Source organism: Otolemur garnettii, unplaced genomic scaffold (genome assembly GCF_000181295.1).
Source record: "Otolemur garnettii isolate 467f Iridium unplaced genomic scaffold, OtoGar3 scaffold00111, whole genome shotgun sequence".
Lineage (NCBI taxonomy): Eukaryota > Metazoa > Chordata > Mammalia > Primates > Galagidae > Otolemur > Otolemur garnettii.
The window spans coordinates 6,552,757-6,567,776 of NW_003852506.1; the positions used below are offsets into that span (position 1 = coordinate 6,552,757).

The 15,020-nt window shown below is 38.6% G+C and overlaps 1 protein-coding gene across 1 annotated transcript in view; it reads left to right on the forward strand.

Annotated features, from left to right (window-relative positions):
* LTN1 (listerin E3 ubiquitin protein ligase 1) overlaps positions 1-15,020 on the forward strand; it is a 66,596-nt gene continuing 51,576 nt past the window's right edge. Inside the window, exons 1-6 of the mRNA XM_003797090.3 lie at positions 1-207; positions 5,741-5,944; positions 6,714-6,812; positions 7,340-7,570; positions 12,709-12,761; positions 14,086-14,266. Coding sequence (XP_003797138.1) covers positions 166-207; positions 5,741-5,944; positions 6,714-6,812; positions 7,340-7,570; positions 12,709-12,761; positions 14,086-14,266 — 810 coding nt within the window. The 5' untranslated portion in view covers positions 1-165. The remainder of the gene's footprint in view (positions 208-5,740; positions 5,945-6,713; positions 6,813-7,339; positions 7,571-12,708; positions 12,762-14,085; positions 14,267-15,020) is intronic.

A 15,020-nucleotide genomic window follows, 5' to 3' on the forward strand; every position in this document is an offset into this window, starting at 1 on the left:
GGAGCGGAAGTGGGCAGCAAGAGGGCGGGGTGGGTGGCGGAAAGGGAGGGCGGGGGAAGTTATTACAAGGCGCCCTCTTCCGCCGCTAGGGAGCGGAAGTTGCGGCCCGGTTGTGTCAACCCCGGGGCTGCAAGCTGAGAGTGTGGCTACGACAGGACAGTGACCATGGGCGGGAAGAACAAGCAGCGGACGAAAGGGAACCTTAGGGTGAGTGGCTAGTGGCTCGGCCGACCGGGGTCCTGGTCTCGCAGCAGCTGGCTCTGCCCTGCGCGTGGCTGGAAGGTGTGTGGAGCGCGGCTGCTGGGAAGCGTGTGTTTGCGAAAAGAGTGACCTCTCTGTTGTGTGTGCGTCCCTGAGGGCGGGTTGGAGAATTGTGAGAGAAAAGATGTTCCATGCCAGAGCTCTCCCCCTCCGAGCACACACCCACAGTGTTCATTAAGAAATGATTCGGTGACAGCTTAAACTGGAAGGTTACCTGGCGGAGGTAGCCGTGTTGATGGGGGGAGGGTGGCGCTAGGAACAAGGGAAGTTAAGTGGGAGGAAGTTAAAGTGAGCCCAGTGTGCAGGTTGCTTCAGATCATGTCAGTCCCTCCTTTTCACAAAACCTACAGTGGCTCCCCACAGCCCTCCGGATAAAGGCCAAAGCCCTAGGATGGTGTACTTGGTTTATGTGGTCTGCCAGTCGCTCCTTTCCATTTCCAGTTCCATCTTCAACTCCGACCTCTTGGTTCACTCCATCCAGCCACATTGACTTCTTCATCATGCCTTGACCTTGCCTGGCACATTTCCAAGGCTCTTCCATTATGTGGCTCCAAATTTTGCTCTAGACACCTCAGTGAGGTTTCCCATGATTACCTATTTTAGCTCTCTCCCACTCCCTGTTTTTTTGCCCTGCTTTATTTTACTCTACTGCATTTATGACTTCTAAATATACTATATAATTTACTGTCTTGCTTCAATAAGATGTAAGTATTTTGAAGGCAGGTGTTTTCATCTGCTGCTATCATCTTTGGAATCTAGAATAGGGACTGGGATGTAGAAGAAGGTCACTAAATACTTTTTTGAGAAGGCCTTGAAGTGGATGCATGTAAAGCTATGTGACTGGGAATATGTTATCATGGTGATTTTTTTGTGGTGTTAGATTTATTATAAGAATGCTTTCCCCCGTTTCTGATCTAGTTAATTTTAGTGATTTGAGTTCCGTGTTTTCTTAGATCAATCACTTAATCTGTTTTGGAAGATAATAATAATACCAGCAGTGATAGCAACTTGTTTTGTTAAGTATTGTGGTAAGCACTTACGTGCATTGTCATTTAGTGATTTTTATAAAAATGTTATCCAGTTTTTTTTATTTTTATTTTCTTAAGACAGAGTCTTACTATGTCGCCCTTGGTAGAGGGCCACCGCTCACAGCAACCTTAGACCCCTGGACTTAAGCAATTTTCTTGCCTCAGCCTCACCAGTAGCTGGGACTTCAGGTGCCTGCCACAACGCCCAGCTATTTTTTGGTTGCAGTTCTCTTTGTTTAGCTGGCCCAGGCTGGGTTCAAACCCACAAGCCTCGGTGTATGTGGCTAGGGCTGTAACCACTGTGCTATGGGCACCCAGCCCCCATGTTTTATTTTTTTAAACTTAATATGAGGAAAAGTTGCAAGGATCTTAGAGTGACAGCTGTACGTCAATTCTTTCTCGACTTACTCTTAATATCTGGTAACATCTCTTTCTTACAATTTATGTTATCTTGCTAAATTCTATGAGAGTTAATTGCAGAAATGAGGATTCGTAACTGCTAAATAATTCATCTTGTGTCTTTCAAAAACAATGCCATTCTTTTTTTTTAGAGACAGAGTCTCACTTTGTTGCCCTGAGTAGAGTGCCATGGCGTCGCAGCTCACAGCAGCCTCCAGCTCTTGGGTGGCAATTCTCTTGCCTCAGCCTCCCAAGTAGCTGGGACTACAGGTGCCCACCACAACACCTGGCTATTTTTTTGTTGCAGTTTGTTCAGGGCTGGGTTCGAACCTGCTACTCTCGGAATATGGAGTCGGCACCCTACTCACTGAGCCACAGGCGCCGTCCAACAATGCCATTCTTCTATGTAATCATGAGCAATTACAGCATACAGAAACTTTAACTTTGATATAATACCATAATCTAGTATCCAGTCTTACATTTAGGTTCTGTCATTGTCAATAATAATATTCTGTATGATTTTTAAGATCTGCCATCTTAAAGAAAACATTTGGGCTCCTATCAAGGATCACTCATTCCATTTAGGCTCCTTGATTTAGATAGTTTGCAAGGGCTTCTTGGTAGGGGAATAGGGAAAGCAGTGCCATATGACAATTTGGAAGAGTCTGGGCTGATTATTTAGCTTAATTTAGATTTGTCTAATTGTTTCATTATGATTAGATTTAGTTTAAACAATTTTTGGAAGGAATGCCTCATAGATTATGGATCTTTCTTAGTGCAGCACACCAGGACACATGATACCTATGTTTGTCCCATTATTGGTGTTATTAGTTTGATCACTTGGTTAAGGTAGGATCTATTGAAAAGTTAACTTTTTCTATTGGCTAATAATAAATAATATGCTAGTTTGAGGCTATGAATGTCCTGTTCCACTACCAACTTTCACCTAATGGTTTGAGTACCCTTTGATGATTCTTACTGGAATCAATGATTATTTTGGTGGTTAAAAAATTTAATCCTGACAGTAACTCAAGTAATAAATAAGTTGTTATTCTTATCTCAGGTTAAAGATGATGGAACTGAGGTTTAGAGAAATGAACTTGCCTAAATTTATGTAGCCAGAAAGTTGCAGAATTAGGATTTGAACTTCAGAGTAGCAGTCATTCATTTGACAGACAACTTTGATATTGGATGCCATGTGTTCAAAGATGATAGGCAAATGTCTGCTCTTCTTGAACTAGTAGTTTGATGATAGAGGTAGATAACAGGAAGTATTGTAATATACTAAAGAATTATGTAGGATGCAGATGTGAGCAGAAAGAATGTGGGAGAACAGAAAAGAATGGCTATTGACTAAAGGAAGGCAAGTGTTGCAAGCTGAGTATTTTGAAGTAGTTTATCAGGCAATGAATAAGAAGGAAATTTTTCAGGTAGAGAGAAATGATTATACAAAGATCAAATTGTGAAAGGGTAGAACATATTCAGAAAGCCTTGAATTCAGTTTGGTACTAGAGCATAGATGATGGCCGCATAATTAGGAGAAGGAAGAGGGAAGCCAGGGAAGAGAAGGAAAGAGTGGGTGGCAGGATGTAAGACCTGGAAATTGAGGTCAGATGGTGAAAGATCTAAGTTTTCTTCAGTTTGTCTTTAAATTGTAGGCTCAGGATTGCCATGTCACATATCTCAAGATGCCAGGCACAAAAGATTGTAGACAGAAGTAGGGGTGGTGTAAAAAAAAAAATTAAATGCTAGAAATAGAATCAGTGTTCTTGATTTTTACTGAACTATGGGTATAAGCATCTAACATAAAAAGATCCTAATAGTAATGGCTTTTTTTTTTTTTTGAGAAATAGTAATGGCTTTTTTTTTTTTTTTTTCTTTTTTTGTCTCTGTCACCATGGGTAGAGTGCCACAGTGCCACAGCTCTCAGGAACCTCAGTCTTGAGCCCAAGTGAACCTCTTGCCTTAGCCTGCCAAGTAGCTAGAACTACAGACTCCTACCACAATGCCCTTAAGTTTTAGTAGGGGGGTGGGTGTCTGGCTCTTGCTCAGGCTGGTCTCACTCAGTTCAGACTGCTAAGATTACAAGGCATGAGCCACACACACAGGGCAGCCTTGCAACTACATTTTGAATTCAAAGTAAAAGATACAATTAGTGCATTTCAAGATAATTTGTTACTTTAAATTAGAAACTGGATTACCTTATCTTGTGCTTCTAGTTATCACTGTCAGTGTCAGTATTTCAGTTTAGGTCAGAATTCAGCCTCAACTTCTTTAACTTTTAGCAATAATTAGTTTGTTATTTTGTTTCATAATAAAACTTTTAAAATGAGGTTATAGAAAATTCCAGTATGGCTCGGCACCTATAGCTCAACCGGCTAAGGCGCCAGCCACGTACACCTAAGGTGGCGGGTTCGAATCCCCAGCCCGGACCTGCCAAACAACAATGACGGCTGCAACCAAAAAATAGCCGGGCGTTGTGGCGGGCGCCTGTGGTCCCAGCTACTTGGGAGGCTGAGGCAGGAGACTCGCTTGAGCCCAGGAGTTGGAGGTTGCTGTGAGCTGTAATGCCACGGCACTCTACCCAGGGGGACAGCTTGAGGCTCTGTCTCAAAAAAAAAAAAAAAAAGAAAATTCCAGTATTCTGATATCATATTTAGTTTTTAGAATTTCTATTGAAATTCACAACCTTCCTTTGTAGCTCTTTATTCATGTACTAAGAAAGGCAGAGAATAATGTTCGTTGATTTTAATAATTTTTTTTTTCTCACTCTGATGCCTTGGGTAGAGTGCCATGGCATCATAGCTCACAACAACCTCAAACTCTTGGGCTCAAGCTATCCTCTTGCCACAGCCTCCTGAATATCTGAGAGTACCATGCCACATTCTAATGAAATTTAAAAATAGGGAATCTTTTTTTGAATTAGTCTTAAATTCTATAGTTTGAAAAAAAATGTAATTTAGGCCATCATTTTCATTTTAGGTTCCTTAATTCAGTTTAGAAGGAGAGCTGTATATTCCTTGTCAAATGAGTGTTCCAAACACAATTTTACTAATAAGTATGAGCAATTTGAATCACCTGTTTGAGTAACCCTCTGGATAATAGTCTTATAGAAAAATAAGAAATAGGTGCGCTTAGATGGATTATAAAGTCATCTTGGCGGTCAAACTGTAGGCATTTTTCTCTGAGATGACAATGAATAAGTTAATGTCTTTCTGCAGTTCAAATATTTTTTTTTTTATCTGGAAGAACTAACTCCCTAACTTTTAGTATCAGGAAACTACTGTATTATGTATCAGTTGAACAAGTCACTGGCAGTGGTTCAAAACGAAGGCGTGTATCTTATTTCCTGACCCTTGTGTTGATTTTTATGGCCATAATAATGTAATTTTAGCCCAAAGAGGTTAGGCTAGGTGAGGCTTTGGGGATCTGCCATCAAGAAGCAGATATCCTTAGGCCAGTCCCATGGCTATTCCTTAATTATTTGTTGAGTGAACTGATGAATGAAAAGATGAGATCCATTTATAAGTTAATTTTACATCATTACACAGTGTATGTAATCTTCATATGAAAGTTGGAAATAAATGCTGTTTTATAAATTTTTTAATGACAATTTTGCCAGGTGATTTCATATGTAAAATTTTATTCTATTTCTTTAAAATTCTGTCATGGGCTATTATATTGATATCATGATCCACTAATGCAGTGGTTCTCAACCTTCCTAATGCTGCGACCCTTTAATATAGTTCCTGTGGGTCGCAACCCACAGGTTGAGAACTGCTGCACTAATGGATTGTATCCATGGTTTAAAAAACATTGTTCTAATGTTCAAGAAACCAGGAAATAGCTCCCGAAATCATCATTGATAAATTCTTGGGTGACAAACATTGATCTGTGGGAAACATTAAAATAGATGAAATCATAGGCTAGAAAAAATTAAAAAGTACTCAGATAAAAGCTTGTTCTGATCATGGGAATTGTAAAGGAATTATAAAGTTAATTTTGAATTCTTTCTGGGCCCTAATACTTTTTCTTTCTGACTTTCTTACCAGCCTTCAAACAGTGGTCGAGCTGCAGAACTCCTTGCCAAAGAACAGGGAACCGTGCCTGGATTTATTGGTTTTGGAACATCTCAGAGCGATCTAGGCTATGTTCCTGCTATTCAAGGAGCTGAAGAAATTGACAGCCTTGTAGATTCTGATTTCCGAATGGTGCTGCGGAAGCTTTCTAAGAAAGATGTCACAACAAAATTAAAAGCAAGTTTTCTGTTTTTTGAAAAATGATCAAAAAGTTCTATTGTTAAAATGTTATTAGCATATTCTGTGTAATGAAATATGAACGGTAATTAACCAGTAAGTTTTTTTTTTTTTACAATTGTATTTTTTTCTGACACAGACTTAAGCTTCATTGATTCTTATCTTCTGGATTATACATTAATTTGTTGCATTAAACTTAACCACTTTGGAATTTTGGCTGTTTAGTTTTAGGGAATATAATTTTGACCCAGAATTTTATTTTGTTTATTTATTTATTTGAAACAGTCTCATTCTATTGCCTGGGCTAGAGTATAATGGTATCATGATAGCTCACTGCAGGCTCAATTTTGGATTCAAGTGACCTTCCTGCCTTACCTTCCCAAGTAGCTGGTATTATAGACATGTACCACCATGGTCAGCTAGTTTTCCTAATTTGTATAGAGATATAGAGAAACTTTCCTAATTTGTTTCACTCTTGCTCAAGCTGGTTTTGAACTCTTGTTCTCAAGCAGTCTCCCAGCTTGGCCTCCCAAGGTGTTAGTTTTATACCTGTGAGCCACTATGCCTGGCCTTTATCTATAATTTTATGTGAGATTTTTTTGTTGTTTATATATATTTTATTTTTTTACTGCAGTAGCTTATGAAGGAACTCTGCAAATAGAAATAATGTATTTTCCCACTAAATAAAAGAGAAGCTCTAGAACAGAATGAATACAGTCAATAGCCAATATTTTGGTTGTTAATCCTTGATAATGTTAATTATTTTTAGGCAATGCAAGAATTTGGAACCATGTGTACAGAGAGAGACACAGAAGTTGTAAAAGGAGTTCTTCCATATTGGCCAAGAATTTTCTGCAAAATTTCACTTGTAAGTATTAAAACTTTACTAATTTATTTCTGTTGTATTTTTTTTTTGGTTGAAGTCATCATGGGGGCTGTTAAATTTATATATAATTGATTTTTCTTAAGGGTTATAAAATGGTTACATTGTTATGCAGATTGCATCAGGTTGAGTTGTGATAATTGTAAGGAGTCTGTGTTTATTAAATTAGGTTATTACTAGAAATGTACTCAGATGCTTGCTTTCTACTTGTAATGAATTTTGGCAATTATTTTATTCCTTTGTATATTTGCTGCAGAAGAGTGAGAGTGAATTACTTAATTACTCAAGACTTGGCCTTGAATCTGTCTTGAATACAGCCTTATCTCATTGGGGAAAAAGGGAAAAGGAAAACTTATTTCATATAATTTCTTCTTTAGAAAACCCTACAATTTTGATATTTAAAATATAAATTCAATTTTGATCTGTACACAGGTGAATTCTTATATCCAGAAATGTCTGTGTTTGTTTTTAGGGGCTAGAGATATTTTAAACCACATTTATATTTTCAATAGGATCATGACCGCCGGGTTCGAGAAGCCACACAGCAAGCTTTTGAAAAACTTATCCTTAAAGTAAAGAAACAGTTGGCTCCCTATTTAAAAAGTTTAATGGGATATTGGCTAATGGCTCAGTGTGATACTTATACACCAGCTGCGTTTGCAGCAAAAGATGCATTTGAAGCGGCTTTTCCTCCAAGCAAGCAACCAGAAGCCATAGCATTTTGTAAGGATGAAATTACAAGTGTAAGTTCTTGGAACCATTCTAAATCTGTGGTTTTTTCTTCATTATTTAAGGATTATAAGCATACTGTAATGACAACTCCTTTACTTGGGATTGTAGGGGAATCAGTAAGTGAAATATTTCCAACTGAAGGTTGTTTTTTCAAAATGGTGTTTAACAAAATTAACATTTCAAATTGGATCTTTCTATAATAATTAAATATCCTTTTTAAATTTATAAGTCTTAATTTATTATACATCTAAAAAATTAGATATATGCTTTACAGTATATAATCTAAACAGTGAATATATGTAAAAATTAATCTAAAATTATTTTCTCTTATAATTCCATGTCAATATATATGTATCACATTCCTTTTATTGGCTTTCTGGTATTATTTTATATGGATGCACAATAGTTTATTTAACCCCTTTTATGTTAATAAACTATTGGATTTCCCCCCAAATTTTATTATAACACATGATGCTTCAGGGAACATTCATAAACAAATAAATCTTTTCATACTTTGTGAGAGTGATAGTTACTAGAACTTATAATAACTATATGTTGAGTCAAAGGACAAGAACATTAAACATTTTTATAGATATTGTTAAATGGCCTTTCAAAAGACCAAACAAATACATATTCCCATTAACAGATAAGAAAGTTTCTAGGCTTGACACCTGTAGCTCAGTGGTAGGGTACCAGCCACATACACCAGAGCTGGTGAGTTCAAACCCAGCCTGAGCCTGCCAAACAATAATGACAACTATAACAAAAAAAATAGCTGGGTATTGTGGTGGGCACCTGTAGTCCCAGCTACTTGGGAGGCTGAGGCAAGAGAATTGCTTAAGCCCAAAAGTTTGAGGTTACTGTGAGCTGTGACGCCATGGTACTCTACTGAAGGCGACATAGTGAGACTCTGTCTCAAAAAAAAAAAAAAAAATACCTGCACCTTTCTCCACTCACAAAAATGGATTCAAGATGTAAAAAAGGCCTAAATTTAAGGCATGAAGCAATAAAAATCTTCAAAGAAAGCATAGGAAAAACAATTGAAGATATTGGCCTGGGGAAAGACATAAAGAAGACTTACGTGGCAATTACAACAACAACAAAAATAAACAAGTGGGACTTAATCTGAAAAGCTTCTGTGCAGCTAAGGAGATAACAACCAAAGCTAATTGACAACCTACACAATAGGAAAGGATATTTGCATATTTTGAATCAGACAAAAGCTTGATAACTAAGATCTATAGGGAACTCAAATTAATTCATGAAAAAAGCCAACAATTCCATGTATAAATGGACAAGAGACATGAATAGAACCTTCTCTAAAGAAGGCAGATGAGGCTCGGTGCCTGTAACTTAGCAGCTAGGGCATCAGCCACATACACCCCAGCTGGCAGGTTTGAATCTAGCCTGGGCCTGCCAAACAGTAATGACAACGATAACTAAAAAATAGCTGGCTGTTGTGGTGGGTACCTGTAGTCTCAGCTACTTGGGAGGCTGAGGCAAGAGAATTGCTTAAGCCCAAGAGTTTGTGACAGCATGGCACTCTACCCAGGGTGACAGCTTGCAACTCTGTCTTAAAAAAAAAAAAAAGGATGAATGAATAGCAAACATACGAAAGAATGCTCATTGTCCCCAATTATTAGAGAAAGGCAAGTCTAAACCACCCTGAGGTATCATCTAACCCCAGGGAGAATGGCTCACATCACAAAATCTCAACTGCAGATGCTGGCGTGGATGTGGAGAGAAAAGAACAGTTTTACACTGCTCGTGGGACTGCAAACTAATACATCCTTTTTGGAAGGAAGTATGGGCAACCCTCAAAGAACTCAAGCTAGACCTCCCATTTGATCCTCTAATCCCATTACTGGGCATCTACCTAGAAGGAAAAAAATCCTTTTATCACAAGGAGACTTGCACTAGACTGTTTATTGCAGCTCAATTTACATTCACCAAAATGTGGAAATAGCCTAAATGCCCACCAACTCAGGAATGGATTAATAAGCTGTGGTATATGTATACCACGGAATACTATTCAGCCATTAAAAAGATGGAGACTTTACATAGTTTGTATTAACCTGGATGGAAGTGGAACATGTTATTCTTAGTAAAGCATCACAAGACTAGAGAATCATGAATTCTGTGTACTCAATTTTGATAGGACAGTTAATGACCTAGTACACAGTAGGGGGTGGGGGACGGGGAGAGCAGAGAAAGAGAGAAGGAGGGAGGTGGCTGGGGAAAAGGAAGAGCAGAGAGTAGGAAGGAGTGAGGGGGGTGGGAGAAGGAAAAGCAGAGAGAGGAAAAGGGAGAAGGGGGTAGGGGTCTCCGTGTGTGACACCTTTTGGGGGCAAGACACAAGTATGAGAGGGACTTTACCTAACAAATACAATCAATGTAACCTGGTTTCTTTTACCCTCAGTGAATCCCCAACAGTAAGATAAAAAAAAGTTTCTCCATAATTGGCCAACAACACTTCAGCCGTATGTTTTGGATGAAAAGTGATGAGTCGTAACTTTTTGTGGCTATCAGTGGGTCAGTGTGTCTATGTCTAGTAGTGTCTGACTTCTTCCTTTCTCATTTGCTATTACCAATATATGGACTGGAAAAAGCAGACAGCAGAGTTTATTAGAATTATACTAGGAAAGAATAGTAGGCTGGGCACGGTAGCTCATGCCTGTAATCCTAGTGCTCTGGGAGGTTGAGGCAGGTGGACTGCTCGAGCTTAGAAGTTGAGCTCAGCCTGAGCAAGAGCAAGACCTCATCTCTAAAAATGGACGGGCATTATGGCAGGTGTCTGTAGTCCCAGATACTTGGGGGGCTCAGGCAAGAGGATCGCTTCTGCCTATTAGTTTGAGGTTGCAGCTATAGTTCCAGCTACTTGAGTGGCTCAGGCAAGAGGATCACTTCTGCCCAAGAGTTTGAGGTTGCTGTGAGCTATGATGCTATGGCACTCTACCCAGGGTGTCAAAGTAAGGGTTATCACCAAGATGTGGAAACAACCTAAATGCCCATCAGCTCAGGAATGGATTAACATACTGTGGTACATGCACACCATGGAATACTTTTCTGCCATAAAAAGATGGTGACTTCACATCTTTTGTAATATCCTGGATGTTGTTGAAAACACTTTTCTTCTTAGTAAAGTGTCACAAGAATGGAAAAGCAAATATCTAATGTACTCGATAATAATATGAAGCCAATAGACAGTCCAGTGCAAGACCAAATGGGAGAAAAACTCATTTCAATTCAAGTTGGGGGGAGGGGTAACGATGGAGGGGGAGAGGGTTAGGGTGCTCTCACTGAAAGGGCACCAGGTGGGTGGGGGGCATAACCACAAGACGACTCCACGTCACAAAATCAAATATTTTGACCTCGTGTTTATACCCTCACAGTAACCTGAAATAAGTTTACTTAAAAATTAAAAAAAAAAAAGAAAGAAAAGTGGATGAACTAGGATTGTGGTGGGGAGGAATTGAGCATTTAAAAAAAATTCATGCTTGCTTTCATTGCCTTAATTAGTACTCTTGTGTTTTCAGTGCACCTTGTGAATAATCCTCCTCCTCTTCTTTCTTCCTTTCAATTAGCCATCTGTCCTGTGGCCTTCCATTACACTTAAAGTTCAGATTGTTTTTATCTTGGCGTACAAGGTTCCGGCAAGATCTGGTACCTGCTTACTTAATCTGTTCTTTTCACTCAACACCTCTTCCCCGACTCATTTCTTCATTCTAGCTCCCCATTTAAGTTCCTCCTTTCATTATTTCTCAGGTATACTGAACTTGGTTTTTTAGGAAGAGCGTTTGTAGCTTTAATCATATTCTCAAAGGGAGTTTTCTGACCAATCTGTAAATTAACAATCATTGGTTGATTTAAAATAACAAGTGATAAATATGAGAATGAAGTGTCGTGAATTTAAACATTAAACTTGAGAATGGATTCTGAGACAGTTGATTTGGTGGTTCATGGAGCTTAAAATTTTTTTTTTTTTTTTGGCTTCTTTATGGATGGATAGCTGATCATTGCATACAGGGATTATTTTCTCCATTTACTTTCCTTTTAGTTGGCCGTGTCACAGTTCATTATATTTCTTGGGATTGAACTGTCTCAAGTTCCAAACCAACTTACAGAGAGGAATAGGCAAATGAAGACCAAAATGTTGGCAGTATTGGTAGTATGTGTATTATACTGTCTATTAGACATGGGGTCTGAATCACACTGTTGGTTCCAGTTCTACTCTGCCATTAACTAGGTGTGTGACCTTGGCCAAGCTTCTGTGCCTGCATTTCCACGTCTATAAAGGAGTTAGTAACTTCATGAAATTGTGCGGATGAATTTAGTTGATGCATAAATGTGCTCACAGCAATAACTAGCATATGACAAAGCTCAATAAACATTAGCTATTGCTATTGCTGATAAAGTTGATACTGAAACGATGGACTTCTAGTACTACATTTCAGAAATAGGCAGACGTACTCAACATTTGAAAACCTTAGACCTTGTTCTGATGGAGCAAAGCACATTGTGTGATGTTTCCTATAGTCAAGAAGGCTCACAGAAAAAGGGAAGGGGAAAGCAGAGGCTAACTTCTCTCCCACGTTTACTAGTTAATTTTTCCACTTCACTGCTGTGTGTAAGAGAAAGGGAGGAACAGTGGCCAGGAATATTTTTAGGAGTGTGGGAAGGAAATACTCTATTCTTACTTCAACAGCAGCCTTGGGGATTGATGGGAAAAGAAAACTTTTTAGCATTGCTGTTTGATTTTAATCTTAGATGAGGTTGTTTTTATTTATTTTGTTGAGACATATACATATAGATCATGAATACATTTATGCATATGTGGGATATAATGTGCTGATTTTTTTATACAATCTGATATGCTACATCAAACCAATCAACATAGCTTTCCCCTCATTTACTTGATTATTAAGACATTTATGTTCTACACTTGATAGATTGACTTGTACCCTTGCGATATGCTCCATACATAGGTGTGGTCCCGCCCTTTTACCCTCCCTCTATTAAACCTCCCCCCTCCCAAACCCTTCCCACTCCATTTCTCTCCTTTGGGGATTTTTAAAAATAGACTATACCTTACTGGGCTCTATCTATTTCCTGTTGACAGTTCAAGGCTTGTTACTTTCTCCTTTTGTAGGTGCTGCAGGATCATCTTATAAAAGAAACACCTGATACACTCAGTGATCCACAGTAAGTGGTATTATTTCTGTGTGATTCATGGTAAGCATTTGTTTCACTCATGGGTGATCAGAGAGTTAAAAATGTGAAATTTTTATTTATTTTATTTTATTTTTTTGCAGTTTTTTTGGGGGGGGGCACCGCCTTGAGCCACAGGCGCCGCCCTATTTTATTTTTTTGAGAGTCTTACTTTGTTACCCATAGTAGAGTGCTGTGGCGTCATAGCTCATAGCAGCCTCAAACTCTTGGGCTCAAGTAATGCTTTTGCCTCAGCCTCCTGAGTAGCTAGGACTACAGGCGCCTGCCACAACACTCAGCTAGTTTTTGTTTTTAAGAGAGAAGGTCTTGCTCTGGCTCAAAGTGGTCGGCAACCTGTGAGCTCAGGCATTCCAGTCACCTTGACCTCCCAGAGTGTTATGATTACAGATGTGAGCCACCATGCCTGGCCATGAAGTTTTTTTTAAAAAAGGAGGAATTTTAGGCCAGGGGAATGGGTCATGCTTGTAATGCTAGCACTCTAGGAGGCTGAGGCTGGTGGGTTGCTTGAGCTCAAGAGTTTTGAGACCAGCCTGAGTAAGAGCGAGACCTTGTCTTAAAAAAAAGAAAGAAGAATTTTAAATGTAGAGATGAAAATAATTTAATACAATGATATATGCAAGGTGCTGTGTTAAGGGATTTTACTTGCAAATTTTCTTGGTATTTAACTTGTATTATCTGGGAGCTACACATTTAGTTCTTTTGGAGAGTTTTTGGATTTTTAGGAGGATTTTACATTTACTTTTTGATGGCGATAGCAGGAATTATTTTAAGATTTGGCTGAACATAGTTGAAGTACTATGAATAATTTTATTGAAAGAGCAATAAATTGTTTACTTTTAAAATGTGTGATTAAGGGCAGTGCCTGTGACTCAACAAGTAGGGTGCTGGCCCCATATACCGAGGGTGGTGGGTTCAAACCCAGCCCTGGCCAAACAAAAAAATAGCTGGGTGTTGTAGCAGACACCTGTTAGTCCCAGCTACTTGGGAGGCTGAGGCAAGAGAATCACCTAAGCCCAAGAGCTGGAGGTGGCTGTGAGCTGTGACAGCACAGCACTCTACTGAGGGTGACAAAGTGAGACTCTGTCTCTAAAAAAAATAAAAAGTGTGATTAAATTCTTGTGTGTGTGTGTGTGTGTGTGTGTGTGTGTTTCTATTTTGAAGGAGGTAGGGACAGGGGAAATAAATAAAACTAAAGCAACTTTGGTAGATATTTAATGATAAAAATTTAAAATAGAAATGCTAAGTATGTATTTTAAGTTATTCACAATCCTTTTATTTATTTTCTTTTCACCTCAAGAACTGTTCCAGAGGAAGAAAGAGAAGCTAAATTCTACCGAGTTGTAACTTGTTCCTTATTGGCATTAAAGAAATTGATTTGCCTTTTACCTGACAATGAGCTTGATTCTCTGGAGGAGAAATTTAAGTCTCTTTTTTCACAGAATAAATTTTGGAAGTATGGAAAACACACTGTACCTCAGGTATCCCAATCTTTTAAGTCATTTCTATGATTTTTTCCCCCATCTTGTTAATTTGTTTATTGTTTACATTTAAAACTCTGCAGGCACATCTTTGTGGTAAGTCATTCATTTACTAAATTCTCTCTTTTATTAGAATGTTATTCTATTTTCACTTTTTTATTTTTATCTATTGTTGACTCGATGACATTGAACTCATGGCCAATAGCACTAGAACAGGCTCATCTAACACACATTTTCTGTGTAAGGCACATCATGGCCTTTTTGTGCTTAGACATAGTAGATAGTGCTTCAGTGCTACTTCTGGGAGGTCTTTTAAAATACAAAATCCCTAATTAAAAGCACAAAAATTTGAAGAAATACTGTGAAAAGGGTACTTGTTTAACATTATGAGTGCTAAAATAAGACAGAGTTTTCCCTCATGCAACCTAAGCTGCAGGTTGATGACTTAAACGTTTCGCCATTCTGTTCCAGCCCATCAATTGCTGCAAAGGTGTAGTGAGCTTTGATTTGGGGGGTTACAAATAAATTTTAGTAGGTAAATTAGCCTAAATGGAATTCATGAGCATGAGGATTGCCTAACCCTGTTTTTGAAAAGTGTGCTTTTGTATATAAAAATGTGAATTTTTATTTATTTATTTTTACTTTCTTTTTTTTTGAGATGGAGCCTCAAGCTATCTCCCTGGGTAGAGTGCCATGGTATCACAGCTCATAGCAACCTCCAACTCCTGGGCTCAAGCAAGTCTCCTGCCTCAGC